Consider the following 25,092-nt stretch of genomic DNA (forward strand, 5'->3'; position numbering starts at 1 on the left):
TTTTTTTTAAATTGCAAATTCCAGTATCTAATTTCAGCTCCTTGCAGAGATGATCTGGAATGGCACTTTCAGATATGCTGATGTATAAGGTCTTTGATAGTCTAAAGAACATAAAAAGTATGACAATAATTTGATTGAGAGGTGGGGTATCCCCATGGGAAGGCCTAGCAAGCAGCTTGATCTGGAGAAAGTTTTATTTGGATCCCATGTTTAGTACAACAGAAAAAGAGATTTGGAGTGCTTTAGGATGTAATGGCATGTGATGTTTTTATATTTAGACAGGTATAGCTTTATGAATGTTTTCCACACACAGAGAAGACAAATGAAGAGATTCATGATTGCTTCCCTACAGTTTATTTATAATGACAAGCTTTTATTTTCATTTTGCTTTACCCAAGTAGTAAAAAGAAGAGTCAAGGTATTATACATTTGGCCAAGGGACAGATAATCATCCAACAGAGTTGCCCACGGTCCAGCACTGTGAAGGCTTCTGAGTTGGGGATGACAACAGCAGAAGTTACTCATGGTACACGTTTCATTTTGAATCTCTGCAAAAATGTAGTGCTCATGTTCTCCAGTAGTTGACAAGTGGTCTGCAAGCTCCCTCCCATAACTATTAATTGAGTGATTATAAAAATAGTATCCACATGAAGATGTCCATGGGTTGGAAATGTATGCTGTAGTTTCAAATCTGTGATGTTATTCTTCAAGAAATTATTACAGTCCTCTTATGTAGGGTGAGAGCACTGGTAGTCAGAGAGCCATTGGCTGTGATGATAAGAGCTGTTTGATGTTGAAAGCCCTTCTGGTCTGATGAGAAGAAATCATTCCAGAGTAATGAAACTCAGAATTGTCACTTTGGGGTCTAACATATGGTGGTCCTAGGTTGACAACATCTTGTAAATTTATCCCTAAATAGGGAAAAGGATCAGAAAACCATGGAATAGTTTGGGTTGGAAGGGACCTTTAAAGATCATCTAGTTCAACCCCCATGCCATAGGCAGGGGTATCTTTCATTAGATCAAGTTGCTCAAAGCCCTGTCCAACCTGACCTTGAATGTTTCCAGGTATGGGGCATCCATAAATTCTCTGTACAACCTGTTCCAATGTTTCACCACCCTCATACTGAAGAGTTTCTTCCTTATATCTAATCTAAATCTACCCTCTTTCAGTTTAAAACTGCCACTCCTTGTCCTATCACTTGCAGGCCCTGGTAAAAAGTCTCTCTTCCTCTTCCTTATAATACTTAAATACTGAAAGGCCACAATAAGGCCCCGCAGCCTTCTCTTCTCCAGGCTGAACAACCCCAACTCTCTCAGCCTGTCTTCACAGGAGAGGTGTTCCATCCCTCTGATCATTTTTGTGGCCTCCTCTGGACCTGCTCTAACACGTCCATATCTTTCCTGTACTGAGGACTCCAGAGCTAGATGCAGTACTCCAGATGAGCTCATGAAAAGGGAGTTGAGGTTGATAATCACCTCCCTCAAAAACAGAAGAGATGAGAAAAAGTGAGAATGATTATCAAAATCCATTTAAACTGTGTAAAATTAATTCAAACAGAGAAATGGTTTAATAAACCATCATTCTGGCTGGTGAAGAACATCACAGCAGATGGGAAATCTATACTTAATGCAGACCTGTCTATGTCACCATAAATGCTTTTGTTCATTATGCCCATCAGTGGCTTTGGGCAAGTATTTTGTTTGACAAAGTGCTACATACATAGTGAAGGGATGGAGTTCAGCATGTTGAGCCTAACCCTTAGCAGAGTCAGGAACAGTTGGAAAGAGCTGCCCGAAAGCATGACAAGCAGTGAAGAGGACACAGAAATGAAAGCCAGTAGAGTGTATTTTCACTCCAGTCAGCCACCCAGGCAAGAAGCAAAGCTGAGCTGAGAATTTGCTAGGTGCTTCTTAACATCATGCTAAAGCCACAGTGCCACCACTGTAATTCCTTCTTCCTTGCTCCCCTTCTCTGTTCTATGTTCAGTATTAGCTCATCAAGTGAACACCAACACCTGAGCTCTGTTGCTGGCAGGTGATTTTAATCTTCCTATTATAAATCCAATTTGCTTCCAGAACCAATCCTTCCTTCGGTCTGATTTTCTGTCAGAAAGTATAAAAATTATTTAAAAAATATAAAGATCTATAAAAAAATATAAAAAGTACCTGTGGCTTTTGTCTGTGCAGACTAAGTGTAAAGTCTTCAGCTAGGTGGATCTTAGCTCCCTACAGAGTGTAAGGGATGGTCTGGCCAGTCATTCCTCAGAGTTTATCAGTTTCACAGCTCATTCTAACAAATTATGTGGTAGGAAGACTATTGTTTTTCACCACTTCTTCAGCATTGCTCTGATCTGAGACTCAGCTATGAGACAAAGATTTAGCAAGATCACCCCCAAGAAGCCCTGTGTGTATTTGATCATCATAGCCAAGGAGTTATACAGCAAAAACTAACTTCTCAAAAGACAGACATAAATAACAGGAAATGTCCCTCTGTTGACATTTGAGTGGACAGGCTGAACTACTGGAGTGCACACTTCAGTCCTCAGATTTGATGTAATAATATCATCTTTTTAGTCCTGAGCTTGTGGCTGGACTCTAGTCTCTTGAAACTGTTTCTAGAGACACAGTTTCAAGAGAAACTTTATTAGACTTCTGAAGTCTACCTGCTTAGTGTTGAAACATTTAGCTTTACTCTGTCAGAAAACACATGCCACCTACTGCATTCTAGCAGAGTTTGTTCTCAGTTAGATATCTCAGAAGTTAAAGAGAAGAACAAGATGCATTCTGGTCCCTCCTAGCTTTTCTAAGTAGACAGCAGAGAAATTCCTGAGAAGAATAAATGCTATCAGAGCTGTGGGCTGCACCCTAAAACGAGTTTGTCTAAACTTGTGTTAACTTTTTCCTTTCTTTTCCTCAAATCCTTGAAATAAAAGGGAAATTGGACTCACAGTTTTACCCAAGACTGAGTCCGAGCCAGTCCATTTGGCAACTGTGAAGATGTTTCAACAGCATGTAATAATATTTTGTATTTACATGCTTCTGCACTTCCTAGTCTCAGGCTGAGGTGCTTGGTAAGAGGACAGGTTGCCACCAAGCCCAAGCACTCCAGTCTGCCTCAAGACACCTGGAAGGTTGTTGGTTCTTCCTGCTGTGATTCCAAACTCCAATTCCCCTTCTTCAAGTTCTTACTCCTGAAGAAGGAGTCTAAAAGCAGATTGTTCTGTGTGATTTCATATCACATTAGTTACCTGTATACAAAGATTCTCCCATGTTGTCTGCCATCTGAGGTTAGATGTCTCCAGAGCTTTGTAAAGCTTCACTTGCACTATTCTTCATTGAGCTACTGATGCTGACTCTACCTTTGATCTGTCAGCATAAGGGATGTGGAACTGCTGTCTAATCCAATTCATTAGGCATGATCTACCGTCTCTTAAACAGTGTAAAGTAGATCTCTTATAGTCCTAATTGTATTGAATGAATTCTGCTAGGAAGTAATTAAATGGACAGTTATGCCAATGGATGTGAAGAGCAGTGACCAGCCTTTGGCCAAAGGCCAGGGACAGAAAAATTTTTATCAGAGTCAGCCACAGTTGAAGACAGAATGTGTGACACTAATCTTATGGCATTTTGCATACTGGTAATTTATATATATAGAACTCTGGGGAAAAGAATCTAGTATCGAATACACAGTAAAGTTTCAAATTAACTTTGAACTATAAACTGCTGAAAAGTCAGATAGAGTGGTTGTTGGGATTTAATCTAGCCTAATAGGCAGTTTAAAGGGAGAACATGAGTGATATAAACCTCATGCCCAACTTTAAGATAGACCCCTTCTTGATAAGAGTGGAGGCCTTTCCTCCAGTTATTTTGGGAACCATTCTTCTTTCCTCCTCAGAGAGCTGACATTTTACTGAATTATGTGTAAAGTCCTCCGCAGATCACTTCTACCCACCACTGACACCTGAGTAAAATTTATTAAGCTTTTAGCCTGTGTTGTGTTTCTCAGCCTTGGGAATTGCTTATCTTTTGGACGTGATTTTTCAGCCTGAGGCCTCTGCATCACTATGGACTTCTAAATGGTCTGCAAAAGCAAGACAGTTCTCAGCTTAACTGGTTTTGTGGGGGTCATTATGTAGAGGTCATATTGGTCACTACGTCTAAATGACATTAGACATCATTATTATTGTAGATTATTAATTATTTTTATTTAATTTTAACACACTCATTTAATATATTACTTTAAGTCATTCAGTTATTAAATATAGTTGCTGTACTGCTAGGTATTTGTATTAATGATGTTTGTGTGAAATGAAGATGACAAACCATTAATTACCTGAACTTCTTTCTCCAAGGAAAGTGGTGATATAGGAATATAGAGAAATTTGAAAACACCATATCAAACAAGCCTAGTTTTGAGGGATGTAGAGACCATGCTCAGAACTAAGTTGTCCGTGGCCTGTGGAGTTACCCACTGCTTTCCAAATCTCCATGGCCCACTACAAGACAGCAGGATAAATTCGAGGTGCTCTTTGGTGTCAGTCGTTCATTATTTATGTTGCAAAGCTACATAATGTTGCTAATTAATGCAAGTAATTATGTTATTATTAATGTTGCAAAGCTTTAAACTCCTAAACATTTCAGCTGATTTTTACATGTCAACTGACTACCTGATTTAGCTTGATTCCTTGCTAGATTCACTGCAGAAAATGCTCCTTGTTCTGGAGGATGAGCAGCCCCTCTGAGTCAGCCAGGGAGAGCTGCCCACATCTTTGCACACACTATGATTCAGATCTGTGTGGGAGTGTCTCTAAATGCTGTGTAAAAGGCTCTTGCCTCCATCCAGATGACATAATTCAGGGTTTTAACTTACCTACTGTGGATGTGCCATATTTGTTTCCAAATGAATAGTGAACAGACTGCAGATACTCTAAATATTCAATGTAGTTACTTAATAAACCCAGATGGCTGTAAATAAAAAGGACCTTTCTGAATTAGTGAGTAAATAGTAATTGCTCGTAGCCTTTTTGCCCCGGCAGACCTCAGTTACAACTGCACAGTATGTCAGAAAACATTTAATTATCTTCCAGAGGGCTCTGTAATTCTGCTTATGACTACACCTCCCTATTACTCCTGTGCAAAAATTACCCCTCCAATGAGTTTTGTTTTGAATTTGTTGCTGTTTTTGATTAAAGGAAACAAACAGCTGCAGGAGGGGTCTTGCTGCCTGCTGTCATGGTTTAACCCCAGTCAGCATCTCAGCACCACACAGCCGCTCGCTCACCCTCCCCCCTACCAGGTGTGAGGGGGGAGAGAATTGGGAAAAAAAAAAAAAAAAGTGGGTTGAGATAGAGACAGTTTAATAGGACAGCAAAGGAACAGAAAAGAATAATAATAATATTGTTGTTAATAATACTACTACTGATAAAAGAACATACAAAACAAGAGATGCACAATGCAATTTCTCACTACCCACTGACCGATGTCCAGCCTGCCGCCAGCACTGATCACTGCCTCCTGGCCAACTCCTCTTGTTTATACACTGAGGATAGCCTCTTATAGTATGGAATACCACTTTGGCCAGTTTGGGTCAGCTGTCCTGGCTGTGCCCTCTCCCAGCTTCTTCTGCACCCTGCAGAGAATGGGAAGCTGAAAAGTCCTTTACTAGTATAAATATTACTTAGCAACAACTAAAACATCAGTGTATCAACATTATTCTCATCCCAAAGCCAAAACACAGCACTGTAACATCTACTAGGAAGAAAATTATCCCAGCTGAAACCAGGAGACCTGTCCATCAGGCCCTCCTACCCACCAGAAAATCTGCTGTTGCTTAACTCCTTGTCTTCAGGGATGGCTATGGTGCTGACACTTTGGTGGGATCAGATCTGATAGCTAACAATTTGGGTGGATCAGATCTGACCTCAGCCAAAGCCACTAGCAATGGGGCTCAGATCTAAGTTAAGACATCAAAATGAAAATTTCCATGTATGCGCCAGGTGTTTACGCTCACATCTATGAGAGACCCACTCATAACTCCCACGGAACACTGAAAGTGAATTGGCTGACCAGACATGAGGGGCCCAGTTGACCACCTATGCAAGGACATTTTAAATGATCTGAAATGCCCTAGGGTTTCTCCAGAAATGTATGTGTTTCACACAGGTCCTTTTTCATACATGCCTTAGAATATAGCCTCAGATATCTCAGGTTATTTGAAACAGCATTAAATACCTATTTTTAGGCAACTGGATGATGTCTTGGTTATCTACCATAGGGTGAGTTGAACTGGTGTACGTGTTCCTCTGTGTAATAAGACCTTAGACACCCAGATCACATGCAATTATCTACATAAAACCCCCTAAACAGAGATGCCTTAAAACCGATTATCTTACCCTTTCCATAGAGAGTAATAGTTTTGTTGCAGGCCCTTGTAGGTAGAAAAGACCTTTGCTATGACACTGGGATGAGAAGCAAGTGAGGCTATAAGTGGTTTTAGCTTATTGCAATTGGACTTGCCCATCAGCACGTAAGTGGCTGAAAAATATCAGGATTATTGCTTTGAATAACCACCCTAACTGTTGTCTGCTGATGTATCTTCAGGTGAGTGTGTGGTGACAGAGGCCATGCCATACATGGGGTGATTTCTGAGTCTTGTAGTGTTGGAGCAAGTTGGCTTCAACACCAAACCCTTGGGAGTCACCCTTTAGGCTTCACAGGAGCTTGTGGAAAGGATTTGTATCCCAGATTTTGTAAGTGCACTCCTCCTCTGGAAAGGTTTTTTATAGCACTAATTCCAAAGGGCAGGACAGCATGGCCTGTGGAAAACTGCACCTACGTCTGACAGAAGCGAAGAAACCTGTGAGCGACTAAGTAGTTGTTTTGATAATTGTGGATTCAGCTCTCTTTCCTGATCATATTAAGTAGTACTTTAGTCTGAAAGGAAACCCGGTCACCTCATGAAACTGATAAATCATCTAGCCTGTGAAATACCCTCAGTTTAAAATTAAAGATGAGTATATGTGTCCATGAGTTTAAAAACTGAAAATTAGGAAGAAAAATGGAAGAAACAGGTTTGACCCTACTGGATTGGTAGTGTTTGTTTATTATGGATTTCTACCAACATGATTCTAGAACTATCTGTTTCCCTGGAGTTTCTACGCATCTATGGAGGAAGACTGGACCTGATATTTCACATTAGGAGCCTGTTAAGATGAAGGAGCGTAGGTAAACCAAAATCAAGCTAAAACCAGCGAACATACTTATTGCATCTTGAGGACTGTCTAGAAACTCATCATGCAGCTTACAAATGTGGCTCTGTGGCAACTATGAGGTGCCACCACGAAATCTGTAGGACCCTGCTTGCCTTAGTGTGCTTGGTGGCTTAATATGACTGATAGGTGTCTTAAAGCACTAGCAAAAAGGCATTAACTTGCTGTCTGGTGGATGATCACATGACAGCCTTATGCACAGGAGTCAGGCAAATCTAAAACCACCTTGTGCTTATGGATTCTCCAAAATCTATACTTTTGGATGAAGTATGTGTAGTTAGCATAACCATTGTGCCCTTGTATCTAAGCCCTGAATATGGGGAGAAATGCAGAGTGTAACTAGACCTTCCATAAATCTCCTACTGTTTGTTTCTGTTTCAGGGAAACAGAGATGAGATTTTGTGGATGTACTGATTGAAGGAAATAATAAATAAGGGAAGGAATTGGCAGCTGACTTTTTATATTGTCTTTGAGCTCCTGAAGATTTTTGCTTGATTCCACTCTGGTCAAAAGACCTCCTTCCCATTTTGCCATGACAGGATGAAATCCCAGGATGTTTTTGCTTGCCTTTTATATACTTAGCACATATACTTGCAGCAGAACAGATGCCATATAGTGGCCATGTATGATTACTGCTACCTTACTGAAAAATGAAATATGTAGTGTGGAGACTCTCTCATACACCAAAAGGCAGCATCACTACTACCGATACCATTGACAGTTTAGACCTACCCGGGTCTGGAAACTGTATACGTGTCTTGCATATATACATCAGCTGTGCCAATAGATTGCTATTATGCGGCATAGGATGAGGCTTCTAGCTTGTTTTGTGGCTGCATGGGGGATTAAAATGGTCTTTTCCAAGTGCCTTTCATAAACACTAAATGCAACCTGAGAATGACTGGCCTCTAGTTCAGTGTAGCTAATCAGTTAATCACTCAGCTGTGACCACAGGTATATTTTCTTCTGCTGAAACCCTTGTCTTCCTCTTTTCTCTATGCAACTATGGAAGCTTCTTTCTGTATAATCTGGAGGAAATGTCACTCCAACATGAAAACCTTCATTGAGAAGTCTGGAAATCATGCAGCAGTTCAAAAGTTTGAAATTTAGAAAATAGCACATTAACATTTAAATGAAGTATAAAAATAACAACTGCTGCTGAAGTTCAAAGTTGAGGATGTGAATTTTTTACAAAGGGCACTTGCATCTTCAGAGGAAGAATCATGGGCTTTTGAAGCTCATAAGATAAATCTTGCAACCTATGACAATCCAGTAAATATAAATGAAAAGGGCTATGATGAAGAATTACAGAGGGTCCATAACAAGCTATGCAATCGTTACCTGGAATGAAGGCATCTGAAGGTCTCTTAAGCTTAGTTTATTAATTCTTTCAAAATAAACTAGTTTAACACTTGAGGTACCAGAGGATTCTCAGTAAAATCTGAAGCATTTGTCTCTGCATGAAGAGATAGCTGTTATCCTTCCAGCAGCTAATGTCTCTGAAGAACCACAGGAAATCATTCAGTCCCTATTGCTGTCAGATCTCATATAGCAGAGAAGAAATATGAACATTACAAGTAATATTTTATCCTGCTTTCCTAAACATCACTTGGGTGCCTGCTTCTTCTTTTGCTGCTGCTTCACACTGCAGATAAGGAGGTCTATCAGCATGTCTAAAGGCAAAAGAAGTCCTCCATCAAGTACGAGGTGATAAAAAACCTTCTTGCTGAGTGTTTTCTTTTAAGAGATTTTAAAAAATACTTTTTTCTTCATTTTTATATAGTAGGTGCTACAATTTATCCAATTAACACTATGAAGAAACTGCTAAAATCCTACAGACAAGTGAGCTGTCAGCCCCTTGGAAATAAAGAACGTATTAACTACTTATGGCCTAAGGAGAAAGGATTATGCTTACTCTCCAAAAGCACACACAGCTTTTATAATACAGAACTCCTAAAGAAACAACTAATTTCTTATACAAAAGCCCTATAAAATTTAAGCTACATATTGTTAATACCTATGATGTTTTTATACAATAAATAAACAGTGATGTTTGGGGGAGGATCAAAAGAAACTTCATTTTTACCTTCATGACTACAAATGTACTCTGGTGTCTTGATGTTTCCAGTGGGGGGAAAAAAATATATTCTTTCCATGTGTTTTTGTTGAGAGATAAAATAGGGCAAAATGTCATTTGTGTTACAGAACTATCCCTTTATCCCTTTATCACCAGTGTAAGCGATAATTTTATTCTAAATTTGAGAAAATAGGATTACAAGATGGAGTGGGAAATTTCAAATGAGATTTTTCCATGGTATGGGACAAGTTGAAGATCTAAGGTCAGTCCTTCCAACACAGCTACTGTCTTGATTTCTTAATTTTATCCCTCCTAAAGGCTCACAGTGGTTTTGCAACTAGATAAATAACAGTTTAATCCCATCCTGCTTGTACTGAGTCTTTTACAACATAACAGTTACCATGTATGGTATTATATGTCCACATATAGCTGTAGCTGATATTTATTAGCTATACTTACGTATATGCTGCCACCACACCAAGCTCTTACAGCAGGTCTGCACGCTAGGCCTTTCTTCACCCACATGTATGGGTAGTACAGGACCAAGTGGGGAGCACCACTGTCAAAAAGATTCAAGTTTCTTTGAAACATGAAGAGCAATACACATTGTGGAGCCATGCTTTCTTCAGCTGCTTCAGTGTGGCCCATAAATGCTTGAGGTTATGGAGTGTCTTTAGTGTTTGGGTGGAAGTAGAGCCCAAGAACTCAGTGGAGCAAATCTAGGAGGCCAGAATTGAAAGATGGCTGAAATGTTGACTTCTTGCACTTACCTTTGTCATGAGAAGGCCTTGGCTAAGCTGGGAATGCTAACACTTGCAAGACATTGAACCAATACTCTCTACTTTGAGTTTTCCATGGAGCCAAGAAAAATACAGCATGTTTTATCTTTCTGCCATTAAACTATAAGGCATCCCATTCAAACTACATATAAGAAATGTCATCCAGAAAAAAAAACAAAAAGAAACAAAATACTCCCATTGTATTCTGAGTGTTTCTAACACTTGTGGTTTTATCACTGATCTCATGATAGTTAGGCGTTTAGCATCCAATCTGATACACAAATGTTAGTGACATCACTAGAGCAGCAAGACAGTAAATATTGCTGACATAATAATTGAGGAATTCTAAGCCTCAATTTCTGAGCAACCTGGTTTTGTAGACATCTGCTTGTCTCCCTGAGGAGGGTGTGAGAATTTAATAGACTCCAAGGTGCATATATTTGTGAATGTGACGCGAACAGAGGCCGTTTCCAGAAGCAGAGTCTCAGTACTCTGAGGAACAGAAATGTGTCGTTCATTTGACCATTTATCTCACAGCAGCTCACAACAAATTCACCCTCATAGCCAATATAATTTGACCTTTTACTTGGATCTCTGCTCTCTAAGGCAGAATGATTTGTAGTGTCAGTAAATCTGTAGAGATCATTGGAAAAAAACAAAGACAGAAGATCTACTTACCTGGGTTTCATTTTCAGTGAGCCATGTAGGACTTGTTATGTTAACAGATTCCTACAGCTCTGGAGAGTATTCAGTGTATGCAAGTAATGACATGTGCATGGTGTGTGACACCTAGGAAGTTCCCATACGATGGACTGAATTATATGGCTGTAGAGATGCCTTTTATTATCTTTATTCATATGTCATGAGTAAAATTTATGAGACATATAGCCACTCTTTTCATTAGAGAGAGCCTTGCTGGAAGGAATGTAACACAGATGTATTATTTAATAAAAACAGCAACAAAAAAATAATCCCTGTCTCCTGTTTGCTGCATACTGGTCTAAAGAGAGACAGAACGGATCATGGTTTACATTCATGTTCCTTTGTGATTTCTGTAACTTCAAATGCCTTTCATTAACAAGCTATGAAGAAGACATCACTGTTTCTGATATGTTTTAAAATTATATTTAGCTGAGGGAGCGACATTCAAATTTACTGTAAAATCCCTTCCCAGTTCCAAGAAAATGAGCACATGAGAGAGAGAATAGGTCAGGATGAAAAGGGCATGGAATTAAAGCCTTGTTGTAACAAAGCTCTGGTCCTCTGAGGTGGAGTTGGGGGGACACAGAATTAAATGCATCAGTAATCAGTAGCACAACAAATTCTTTCAGATAATACAATTTTTGGGTCATAGGTTTCAGTTCAATCCATGCAAATTATTTTTTACATAGGAAATTTAGGATGATGGCAGTTGTTGTTCAACAAGAAAATTTATCTTTTTGATAAACCGTTAGAGAACAAGATGGAGGATAAAACTCCAGGATCTGTGTACTTTTACCCCAAAGAAATGGTACTTGAGGCCACCTAGTTCCTTGTATGTAAAGCATTTAAAAGATGGTCTCTATATATGGAATATTGTCATGTTGTGTTTGGGGTTTTTTTAAATTTTTCTCCACACAGACAAATCTGGGACAAAACTCCATATGCAGCATGTGTTTTAATGCAGATGACTTGAATGCCGCATCAATTTACGATACACACCAGAGAAGGTTATTAAAGCCGTTGTACTCACTTTTTGTATTTCCAGCTAAAAGCTGGGCATTGTAACCAATGACCCAAGTATGCAGATTAATCACTGTGGTAGCTTTTTGATAGTTCGTAACTGCTAATTATATAAAATACCCTGAAATACTAAATGTCTGTTTAAAATTCACAGAAACACAGAATCACAGGTTGGAAGGGACCTCAGGGATCATCTAGTCCAACCTTTCTGGGAAGAGCACAGTCTAGACAAGATGGCCCGGCACCCTGTCCAGATGACTCTTGAAGGTGTCCAATGTGGCCGAGTCAACTACTTCCCTGGGGAGATTATTCCAATGGGTGACTGTCCTCACTGTGAAAAATTTCCCTCTCGTGTCCAGTCGGAATCTCCTCAAGAGCAACTTGTGTTCATTCCCCCTTGTCCTCTCCGTGTGACTCTGTGTAAAAAGGGCGTCTCCATCTTATTTGTAGCTACCCCTTAAGTACTGGTACACGGTGATGAGATCCCCTCTGAGCCTCCTTTTCTCAAGGCTGAGCAAACCCTGTTCTTCCAGCCTATCCTTGTATGGCAGCACACTCTTCGCTCATGTTGAGCTTTCTGTCTACCAGGACTCCCAGGTCCCTTTCCACAGAGCTGCTCTCCAGCCAGGTGGATCCCAGTCTGTGCTGCACTCCTGGATTATGTTTTCCCAGGTGCATGACCTTACACTTGTCCTTGTTGAACTTCATAAGGTTCTTGCCAGCCCACTCTTCCAGCCTCTCCAGATCTCCCTGTAGAGCAGCTCTCCCTTCTGGAGTGTCTACTTCCCCACTCAACTTGGTGTCACCAGCAACCTTCATCAGGCTACACTTGATGCCGTTATCCAGATTACTTAGGAAGACATTGAATAACATTGGGCCGCATATCAATCCCTGGGGACTCCACTAGTGACAGGTTGCCACTTGGAAAAGGAGGTATTTATTGCCACCCTTTGGGTGCAGCCTGTCAGCCAGTCCCCCACCCACTGCACAGACCACTTGTCTAGGCCACAACGCATTAATTTCTCCAGGAGGAGGCTGTGGGGGACCATATCAAAGGCCTTGGAGAAGCCCAGGTAGACAACGTCCACTGCCCGCCCCATGTCAACCAGGTAAGTCACTTTGTCATAGAAGGCCACCAGGTTTGTCAAGCACGATCTGCCCTTAGTGAAGCCATGTTGGCTTTTCCCAATCACGTGCTTCATTTGACTTGTGATTGGCCCCCAGGAGGATTCGTTCCATAACTTTTCCAGGGACTGAAGTAAGGCTGATGGGCCTATTGTTATCCAGATCCTCCCTCAAGCCCTTCTCGTAGATAGGGGTAACATTTGCCTTCCTCCAGTCCTCTGGGACATCCCCCGTTCTCCATGACTTCTCAAAGATTACGGAGAGTGTCCTTGCAATGATGTCAGCCAGCTCTCTCAACACCCTCGAGTGGATGGTGTCAGGGCCCGTCAATTTGTAGGGGTCAAGCTCCTGTAGAAATTTATGTACTAACTCTTCCTTCACTGATGGTGGGTCGGTGTTTGGATCAATCGGCAATTTTGTTCCCAAAGCCTGGGACCCAACAGTGTTGGTAAAGACAGAGGTGAAGAAGGTGCTGAGGACCTCTGCCTTTTCTGCATTGTTGGTGATTGACTCCTTTTCTGTTTAACAGTAGACCTATGTTTTCCTTATTTTTCTGCTTATGGTTGACATGTATGAAGAACCCTTTCTTGTTATTCTTTACGTCTACAGCCAGTTTCAATTCAAATTGGGCTTTTGCTTTCCTAACTTCATCTCTTCACTCTCTGGCTATGCCCTTGTAGTTCTCAGTGGATAATCCTCCACTTCTCCATCTCTGGTGTGCTTCCCTTTTGGATTTGAGTAGACCCAGGAGGTCATGGTTGAGCCATGGGGGCCTCTTGTTCTGCTTACTTCCCTTTCCTTTTTAGGGGATAAATTGGCTTTGTGCTTTCAATAGAGAGTTCTTGAAGAATTCCCAGCACTCACTAGCTCATTTGTCTTCCATGGAAGCTTCCCACCGAATCCCTCCCAGCTGAGCCCTGAGTGCACTGAAGTTTGCTCTTCTAAAATCCAGAACCCTTAGCTTAGGGCTGACCTTCAGCACACTCAGCAGGATCCTGAACTCCACAATATTGTGGTCACTGCAGCCAAGGCTATCACTAACCGAGATATTACAAAGCAGGCTTTCTCAGTTTGTGAATAGCAAGTCCAGCAGTGCCTCATTCCTGGATGTCACATCTAACATTTGTATGAGGAAACAGTCCTCTATACATTCCAGGAACTTGGTGGATGACATGTGAGCTGCCATATTGTTCTTCCAGTAGATGTCTGGGTAGTTGAAGTCACCCATCAGGACCAGGTTCTGCTGGCCAGAAGCTTGCTTTAGCACCCCAAATATCACTTTGTCAGCTTCATCGTCATGGTTAGGAGGTCAATAGCAGATGCCCACTGTGAGGTCCTGCTTGGAGATGACCCCTTTAACTTTAACCCAGAGGCATTTGATAGAGCAGTCGCAATCACCATAGTTGACTTCGATACATTCAAGGTGTTCCTTGATGTAGAGTGTAACTCCTCCACCTCTTCTACCCTGCCTGTCTTTACTAAAGAGCTTGTAACTGTTCATCATGATCACCCAGTCATTTGAGTCGTCCCACCATGTTTCAGTTATCCCTATGATGTCGTACCCTTCTGAGTGGGCACAGAGCTCCAGTTCCTCCTGTTGTTACCTAGACTGAAGCATTTGTATACATACACTTGAGGTGATTACTCTTCTGTTTCACCTCTTGGGAGGCAGCTAAGGAACCTTTATCACCACACTGCTTGGCCTGACTTACTCCCCCATTGGATGTGCTGGTGTGAGCGTTTTTGCCACAGATCCCACCCAGCAAGTCCTTCAGTTTAAAGCCCGTCTCACAGCAGCAGAACAGGCTTTCTTGGTGTTGCAGTGATGCCCTATTTAAGATTAGTGCCACTTCAGAGCAAAGGGAAAAAGTCTTTTGATGCACTGTGTTTAATGATGTAGTGTTGCTTGAAATTCCTATTTCCTGCTGCTATATTGTGCAATGTGCTGGACTAGGACTAATTAACCCTTGCAGGAATCTATCCCTATGAACACAAAATTTACATTGATTTCCAATGACATAGCAATTAAAACATGACAAAAAGGCTGCAGTTGATTAAAGACTGAATTAGGGCTTATTATTTGAAAGGCATTGGGATCACTACCACTTGGCTTTATGAATTACCATATATAAACTAAGGCATGTGGTACTGATGAATACATGACAACATGGAAAATCTATCTTGTATTTTTAAAAAGATATATTGCATATTGTTCATACAAATATTTCTGGTTACTTACCTGTTAAACAAAGTGAATGATAAAGGAAATAGAAAAAAGGTTTGCAGCAGTTAAGCTGGCCAAGATCAACATTTGACAGGATGCTTTAAGAGACACACAACCGCTTGAACCAGGCTGATGAAATGGGTTGTCAGTGGAGTTCTGCCTGAGAGTAATGGAAAGTGCAGGATATGATAATAACATTTTCTATGTCAAAAATATCTTTTAGAAGTCCCTGGATTAGTACTGAAATATAAAAAGAAAAAAACCCAAAACCTTATATTTCTTTTTGATTGATTGATTCCTTCACAAAAATCTTTACTTCTCAACATGCTTTAGCATTTGATCAAAATGTTATTGTCAAGGAATACTAGATGACTTGCCAATGCAGCCTCTCTCCTGCTGGGCTATACATTCAGTTTGGATCATCAAGAATACCCTGTGCCACCTAACCTTTCTCACTATGGGAAGTCATACAAAATAGTGCCTACTTCTCCCAGCTGCAATGTCAGGCTGCTGCAAATGGAATGGAAAGGGAAAGGCTTCTTCAGACTCTGGAGCACAGAGATTGCAATTGTATCTGTGCAATAATCTCCTTCACATGGCACATAGTCCAGGAGGGAGCAAGGTGAAGAGCAACAAGCAAGGTCTCTACAAATACACTGGTATTAAAAAGGAGGGTAAAAAGCATGGGGGCCCATTTGTCAGTGGGGCAGAGAACCCGGTGAGAAGCTCCAAGGAAAAGACAGAGGTATTAAATGCATTTTTTTCTCTCAGTTTTCAATAGTAAGACTTGTCCTCAGGCTGCCCAGGTCCCTGAGCCTTCTCGCATGATGTGTGGCAGTAAATCAGTACTCACAGTAGAGGAAGAAAGAGTTAGGGATCACTTAAGCCTCTTGGGCATACACAAGTCCATGAGACCAGATGGGATGCACCTAAGGGTGTGGGGGGAGCTTGCTAATGATATTGTGAGGCCACACTACATCATTTTTGAAATGTCGTGGTGACTGGGGAGGCTTCTCATAACTGGTAAAAGGCAAATGTCACACCATCTTTAAGAAGGGCAAGAAGAGGGATCCAGAGGACTACAGGCTGCTTAGTCTCACCTCAGTCTCCAGGAAGGCGATGGAGCAAATCCACCTAGAATTAATTTCTAAACTTACGAAAGACAAAAAGGTGATTGAGAGCAGCCAGCACAGGTTTACCAAATGGAAATCATGCTTGACCATCCTCATTGCTTTCTGTGACGAGGTAACTGGTACCATGGCCAAGGGAGGGAAGTGGATGTTGTACACCTTGATTTTTGACACAATCTCCCATAATATCCTTATCACTGAATTTGTAAGATAAGGGCTGTATAAGTGCATAGAAAGGTGGGTGGAGAATTGGCTCAACTGGTGGACCTGAAGAGCTGTAATGAGTGGTGCAAAGTCCAGCTAATGGCCAGTAACTAGTGGGGTCCCTCAGGGGTCAATGGGACCAATGATGCCTAAATTCCCAGACATTGGGACAGAGTGAGTTTGTGGACAACACCAAACTGGAGAAAGCAGTCAATATCCTGAAGGACAGGACTTACTCAGAGGCACCTGGACATGCTGACAAAATGGGTTCCAAGAAACGTCATGAAGTTCAGTAAGAGCAGGATATTGCATGTAGGATAGAATAACACCATGAAGCACTACAGGCTGTGGCCCAGCCATCTAGGAAGCAGCTCTGCAGAAAAGGACATGAGGGTCTTTATGGACAAGAAGTTGACCATAAGCCAGTAACAGGTACTTACAGTAGAGGGCTGCATTAGGGAAAGAGTCACCAGCAGGTCAGAGGAAGTTATCCACTTTATTCAGCACTTTTACGACCACATCTGGAGTACTGTGTCCTGTTTTGGGCTCCCCAGTGCAAGATAGATATTCATATACGGGAGTGAGTCCAGCATAGGCCACCAAGCTGGTCAAGGGCCTGGAGCACAGGACATATGAGGAAAGGGATTTGTTCATCTTGGACAAGACCTGTTGAAGGGCAGACCTTACAGCTGCCTACAACTACCTAATCAGGAGATGACAGAGCTAGAGTCTTCCTGGAGGTGCATAGTGATAAGATGGGAGGAAAAGGGAGTAAGTTGCAATATGGGAGATTCCAAATAGATATTAGGGGAAAAAGATATACCACGAGGGTGATCAAATATTGGTGTAGGATGTCCAGAGAAGTTGTGTAGTTTCCATGCTTAGAGGTATTCAAAGTTGACTGACCATGGTCCCGAACAACATGATCTGTTTTGAGCCAGGCATTGGGTAAGATGACCTCTGGAGGTCCCTCCCAACCTAAGCTATGATTCTGGGATTCTGACAGTGTTACTAAGGTTGTGAGGGAAAATGTACGCTACTCATATACTGATTACCACACAGATGTGAACATTTCAAGCTAGAGGTAGTCTTTATTTTAAGATCTCTTAAAAATGGTTGTGAGGGTTTTTTCTTTATTGGCAATAATAGTTCAAAAACAGAAAAAGTACTGGCATTGAAAACAATGGGCTATGAGAGAGGTTGTTCTTCCTGGAAGTGCTTTTTTTTATCAGTGGTAGAGACAGCTTAAGGCTGCTCAGCCATTTAAGCAAACTATTCTAAGGCTGGGGAAACTAGGCTGGACCAAGTTGCTTTTGACATGAAAAAGGGAGAGAAAAAGGTGCAAACACAATACAGTGAAGAGCCAAAATATAGAGTCCTGGGAATTTGCTGTCAGCAGAGAATGAGGAGACAGTGACATTCCTATTAGCAATAGCTGTGGTGGTACCTTCCCATAAACCATCCTGGACAGCAGCAGCTGCAGCAAAACCTTGGATTTCCAGAGACCTTCCTGGGCCTGGCATATTAATGTACTTCTTTTGTGTTCACAGCAATCAGGTGATCTGTGTTTTGTGGACAAAATGAAATTCTCTGTGGCTGGAGACCATTGTGCAATCTTCCCCATTTTGCTCTCATGTTATTCCGTGTATGTCTTCAGAGTCTTATGGGGACTGCTGAAAGTTAAGAATTGCAAAGTGCACGTTTCTACAGTAGAGTAACTTCTGCCTTGGAACAGCATCGTTTATTTTTTTTTTTTTTAATTTTGCAAAGCCTCTTGGATCTTTTTCCAGGGTGAAATGGTTACATTTACACTAAATACATGCAAACAGGTGGTCTGCCACAAAATTTCTTTGTGAAACAATTTAAAATTATGGACACATGGCTTGCTTTCACAGGCTTTTTTTTGTTGTGGTGGTTGTTGTTGTTATTGGTTTTATTCTTTTCTTCTTTTCTAAGGACAAAATCTTACTGTTCATTAGTTAGTAATTAAAAAACACAGCTGGCTTCAATGGACCTCACTTGTTCCTGCCTATAATTTCAGTTGGTATGCATTTAGTTGATTTTATCATGTGATTGTAGATGGAAGGGAAAACAAGTAAGTTTACAGAAGAGTAAAATTAGTTGGTGTGTATTTCAGACATAAAATATGATTTTCAAAATGCTGTAACCATGTCCAGCTCTTCTTTATTCTCCCAAAGAATAATTATTTATACAGCAATTTCAAGGCTTTATTCTGCAGCTATTGAACTATTTGGAGCTTTGCCTGTACAATGACATGAGGTTAATTTGTTCTGTGACTGGACACCAACAATATCCCATAGGACCTTCCCAGCTGTCCCCAGAGACTAAAGCCTTCAGGGCTGAGCACAACAGTCTCTACAGTTACTGAATATGACAGTCCCACCTCTGTGACCAGGTCCAGTGAGATACACAATGGGTCACATTCTTTGTGGTTTCAACCTCCAACTTAAGTTGTTAAATTCAGAGTATCCATTTTTTTACAATGTATTTAATGTGGTTCTTACCCCAGAGTAAATATATGCTGCAGAAATATTTATAAAAATATAGATTTAAAAAATCACAGAATCACAGAATCACAGAATGATAGGGGTTGGAAGGGACCTCTGGAGATCACCTTGCCCAACCCCCCTGCTTGAGCAGGCACACCCAGAGCAGGGGGCACAGGAACGCGTCCAGGCGGGGTTTGAATGTCTCCAGGGAAGGGACTCCACAGCCTCCCTGGGCAGCCTGTGCCACTGCTCTGGCACCCGCACAGGAAAGAAGTTTTTCCTCATATTCAGGTGGAACTTCCTATGTTCCAACTTATTTTCAGTAATTTTTGTTTACTACAGCTTGAGGTGTTACTCCAAGAGGATGAACAGGAATCAATTATGTGTTCTACAACTGACATCCACAGCAGTCTCTTTGCACGATCATAATAACTTGAGGCAAAATATTAATTTATTATTATAGACCATGTGTGCAAGATCCCGTTAAAATAGCAACATATCTATAGATGACTGAAAACAAATTCTCTTCCACATTTTCCATTGAATCTGTAAATGCCTTTAAATGGAAGAAATTGTTCAGATGACCAAAATTGTGTTATACACACATTAAGAATTATATACAATATTCCATAGATGTTTACTCACTGTGAAATCCCCAGACTTGTGCAGTTCTTTAAAACATATTTGGGAAATAGGACTAATAATCTTTTAGCTAAATGTTTTCTTAAAGTAATATGTGGAGTGAAGGGGGTGCATTTCTGCCCCTGAGAATGAGCCAGACAGAATTATTCTATTTAGCCAATAATTTGATGTGAAAACATGGTCTCACTGAAGTCAACAGTAATAGGATTGAATCCTTAGTTTTCGTTCTTCCTTGAGAGCAAAATTTTCACTTGCACAGAGAGACAGGATAAGGCTAATGCATCGCTTCAGTCTCATTTAGACTTTACCACACTTCCACTTCCCTCTTTACTGAAATAGAATTTAGAAGTCGTCCTCACCCATCTACATATGGGTAAGCTTTTTTCTAATCAGACTTATATTGAAAGAACAATTCTAGAACACATTCATTTAATAAACAGAAAATACAACACTTTTTCATCAAGATAACATTAAATGCTTGAAAACACTTCGTATTTTCTGGAAAGAGACTTTGTCCCTTAGTTTTGGCTTCACTAGTTACCTGGTGCAGAATACAGGCTCTACCTGACTTTATTCCTCCTTTTTCTTTAAGTGTCTATATCTTGTATGCTGGTATAAATACTTTCATATAATGGAAATAATAATTTCCTCAAAGATGCATAAGTCTGTACAGAGCTGATATGTTCTTCCTGAATATAGTTTCAAATCATGTTATACCGTATCACCTATCTTGATGGTTAATTACACTTTAAATTGCATTTATATTTTTTTATTCAAATGTAAATTGAGGAAAAATGGATTTTGAATTGTAATAAGAGAGGGAAAAAGTTAATTTAAGGATTTTGATGTCGATAGATGGATAAATTATTATATAGAAAAATAAAATATTGCTACAAAAAGAGGTTTCACCCTGCAAGAGCTGCATTTAGTCATCTATATTAATATAAATTTTATTAATGTGATTGATTTCCAGGTCAACTCAAATGCAATGCTTTGTAATAATACATGGTATAAAAACTTACTTTAACAGACATGAGTTATTGACCATACAGCAGGACTCAAACAGACACCATGCAGAGCGGGATCCCATTCAGGAAATGATGTGGTAGTAGAATCCACACCTAATAATTTAGCACCATTCCAAATATTTTCTGTCAATTGTGAGGAAGGATCAAATTTTGGAACAATTCTTTCTTTGAACAATGTTTTGAACTGTGTTCAAGTACTGTGTTCAGCTCTGGGGCCCCCAGCATATGAAAGACATGGACCAGCTCCAGTGGGTCCTGAGAAGGACCATGAAGATGATCTGGGGGCTGGAGTACCTCCCTTATAAGGACAGGCTGAGACTTGGACTTTTTTAGCCTGGAGAAGAGAAGGCTCCAGGGACACCTTACAGCAGCCTTCCTGTACTTAAAGGGGAGCCCAAAGGAAAGATGGGGACGGACCCTTCGTCAGGGAGTGTAGTGATAGGACGAGGCATAACGGTTTAAAACAGAAAGAGGGTAGATTTAGATTAGCTGTTAGGAAGAAATTCTTTACTGTGAGGGTGTTGAGACACTGGAGTATGTTGCCCAGAGAAGCTGTGGATGTCACCTCCCTGGGACTGTTCAAGGCCAGGTTGATTGGGGTTTTGAGCAACCTGGTCTACTGGAAGGTGTCCCTGCCCAAAGAGGTTGGACATAGATGATCTTTAAGGTCCCTTTCCAATCCAAACCATTCTATGTTCCTATGTTTCTACTCTATTACTCGCGTGAGCTTCATTTAGCATAACTGAAGAGATCCAGCACAAGGATTCTTAAAAGTGATCTTCAGTCATCCTTTTATTTTATGAACAGTGCAAATACAAACTGTAGGAACAATAATTATAGGATTGAGATCACTTATCTTTGCATGAAATGTCTGCATGAACTGCCTGATCTCTGTTACAGTCAATGAAGATACAGTCAGCAAGTTCTGCCAATCAGTTCCCCTGACCGATAAAGATGTCTGTTTCAAGACAAAATTAATAATTTCCTAGAACTTCAGGGACTACTATGGGAATTTAGAAAATAAATTGTGTGCAAACACCTACACTGGAGACATCCCAAATCAGGCAAAATAAATCCCAGCTATCCAAAGTGAGATGTTTGAAACAGTAATCAATACTCCTTCTAAAGTCAATGAAATGAGACCAGCACCTCCACAAAGATATTAATCTCATCCTTGGACATGTGTTTATAACAGATGGAAGGAAACAGATCTCCACTACAGGGAACCCTGGAGATTATCTTAGATTAGACACCAACAGTGGATGTTGTTCAAGATTAGATATAGACATGTGAGGCAAGTACCTCAGCTACCATTATTGCCAAAAGGGCTTCTTCTTTTGGTCTAGCATCATTTCAGATGATCTAGAATACCCTGCCTGGTGTCCAGCTGCCACTCCAGATGATCACAAGTCATATGCCATAATTTTCAGCCTGTTGTAAAGGTGTAAGTGTGCTAAAGTGCATAAAATTACATTGGATGTATATATTCAGGTAAATAAATGGAGCACAATGAAAATTTAATCCTTTCTAAAAGAAAAATATTGAGTAAAGCAAATGTGTAAGAAAACAACCATTTGAATTACGTTATTTACCAGAAAATTGATGATAGAAGATGAAGAGGAGGTAAATACATTGTATTCCTAATCTCAGTGTAGTATGAAAATCCTGTGAGGAAAGACTCTAATATTAATATTTGCTTTTACACAAGCATTCTCTCCAATTTACAAGTTTGAATCAAAGATACTACTACTGCTGCCAGTACATGCACAGAAATGTGGTTTGGCTTATGTGTGGAAAACAAAGTATCTGCTTCACCCTCTTTGTTCAGATACAGGAGGGAGGAAAATATACTATGCAGCCTTGATGAGCCGCTGTGCCCATACACAAGCACCATCACTACATCTTCTAAGAAATTAATCCTGACCTTGTATAAAGAATGCAAAACTTCCACTGAAGTAAAAAAATGCCTTATTCTTATGTCTGGGAGCAGAATTCAGTTCTCAGAACTAAACCGGCTTGCACTCACCTGCTGCTTTAATTCTGAAATGTATTTTCAACTGATATCTTGTATAAATCATGAAATGAGAGCAATGTGCTTTATCAAGAAGACAGTATTCCAGTCACAAAGTGCCATTCAAATGGAAAGCTCCCAAAAGTAAGCAAGAATTACCAGAACATTACAATTATATTCTTGGAGTTCTCCATGACAGAATCTTGCATTGAATATTACACATTTACAAGGTATCAGTTTTCATTTGATCATTGTTGTTTAAAGCAGGAGAAGGCTTGCTCTTCTGACCATCAGTTCCTCCTTTGGATGTGTCCTGGAAGAAAAGCCTTGGCATCCACAGCGACATTAATATTCGTTTGTATTCATTCCGAAAATTCTGGTTAAGAAGTCCGTATATTATTGCATTAAGGCAGCTATTGAAATAGGCCATGAAGTAGCTTATAATGAATAACCATTCAGGAACTTTTGGTGCCATTTCCATAGGATCGATGGCTACAGCCAGTCCAATGAAGTTTAGAGGTGCCCAGCAAAAGGCAAAAATCACAAAAACTACAAACATGGTAAGAAAGTTTCTGAAGTCACTTGGCTTCAGTCTTGGCTTTGTTTCTGACTTGACTCGTCTTCTAACTTGAAGCACTAAAACCCAAATTCGAAGGTAGCAGAAGCTTACAATGGTGATAGGGACGATGAAGTGAATTATCACAACAGCTATCGTATAGTAGGAGCTTGCAGTCTGAACAAATGTGCATGAATAGATGCGTGGATCATACTTTAAAGAGCCAACAAAAAAATTTGGCACAGTTGCAATTACTGTTAATACCCAGACTAAGGAGACATACAGCATTGTGTTCCAACAGCTGTACACTTTGTCATAGGCAAAACTATGACATATATAGCAATATCGGTTTATTGCAATTGCAGTTATGTTGAAAATAGAGCCTATAACACTTAGTCCCATCACAAAGCCACTCACTTTACAATGCATTTCACCCAAAGTCCATCCATTGTGGAAAATAGCTAAGAGCACCAGTGGGTATGGATACAAGGCCACCACCAGATCAGCCAAAGCCAGGCTCACCACAAATGCATTACCTGGGGAAAAAGAAAAATACATAGACATAAGTCTGAGAGAAAGAATAGTTGTGAACAAGAAGAAAATAGTACATATTATTTTGGATATTTGCAATGCTAAAGTATTGATGATGTCAGCAAGCAGCAGGTATATAGGATGAAAAGGTCTCTATGGGAAATAATTTTACAATTCAACTTAGAACACCATGGAAATACCTACAGCAACATGATGTTTCAAATTTGTTCATGACTTGGTTATACCCTTCGTTCTATTTCAATCTTTAATAAATATAATCATCAGCAAGCCATTACATAAGCATGTGTTGAGTTGTTTCAGTGTAGTTAACTCCACAGCTGGATCGAATAAGGTGAAAAATTAAAAAAGTAAAAATTGTGCCAGGTAGGCAGGCTATTATGACATTCTAACCTATCACTGGAATACAATAGGCTCAACAGGTATCAATGGAAGAGATATGCAAGGACTAGGTATGCAGGGATTAGAAGGATATGTTGGTTTATACCTAAATGTCTACTTTGAACTATGCAGCCATGTAACTTTGAACTATCTTATCTGTCTTAGGAGTATGTATGTAAACCCAATAGCACTGTGATTTTTTTTGTGTCCTCCCAAGTTACAGTCACTCCCTGCTTTAGGTTTGAGGGGTCTATCTGAATATGTTGTTAGCCCTGCACAAGGAGGCTTTTCATACTGGCTTTATATGTGCTATAGTGAATATAATTCAGTAATGTCATGCTGTTGTGAAAAAGGCAAACATTATTTTCAGATGCATAACCAGAACCCTTCGAAAAACATAAACTACTTTTTCTGTCTTACTCAGGATTGCTAAGACATTAGAAAAATATCTCCAGTTCGGGGCTTTGCACTTCAAGAAAGAAGTAAACCCTCATTAGAGCTAACATAGAGGAAAGCAAATAACTACTAGTTTATGATCTGCGAGGAAAGATTGAAAAAACTAGGGAGAGGATTGAAGGGGACATGACAACCTCAAATAAGTCAAGCAGGAAGGGTATAATCCGCTCCCATGACTGCAGTGAACACAAAGAAGCTTCGGTCACAACAAGGAAGTTTCAGATTAGACATTGAGAAAAATATTTTAATGGCAAGAAGGAAGCGCTGGAACATCTTGCTTTGAGTCTGCCATTGGAGGTTGAAGAAAACATTAAATAAATGACGATACTGGCCTAGATACAGCTAATCCCTATTTTGATCATAGGAAGAATGAGATGACTTTGAAGGCCTTCTCTAGCCATATGATAAATAGGATAAAAGACAAGACA

General features: G+C 40.2%; 1 protein-coding gene across 1 annotated transcript in view; it reads right to left on the bottom strand.

Moving 5' to 3' along the window:
* Positions 1-22,712: 22,712 nt before the first annotated feature.
* The window catches only part of MTNR1B (melatonin receptor 1B), a 30,394-nt gene continuing 28,014 nt past the window's right edge, over positions 22,713-25,092 (bottom strand). Inside the window, exon 2 of the mRNA XM_064439850.1 lies at positions 22,713-23,814. Coding sequence (XP_064295920.1) covers positions 22,946-23,814 — 869 coding nt within the window. The 3' untranslated portion in view covers positions 22,713-22,945. The remainder of the gene's footprint in view (positions 23,815-25,092) is intronic.

Source organism: Phalacrocorax carbo, chromosome 1, assembly GCF_963921805.1.
Source record: "Phalacrocorax carbo chromosome 1, bPhaCar2.1, whole genome shotgun sequence".
Lineage (NCBI taxonomy): Eukaryota > Metazoa > Chordata > Aves > Suliformes > Phalacrocoracidae > Phalacrocorax > Phalacrocorax carbo.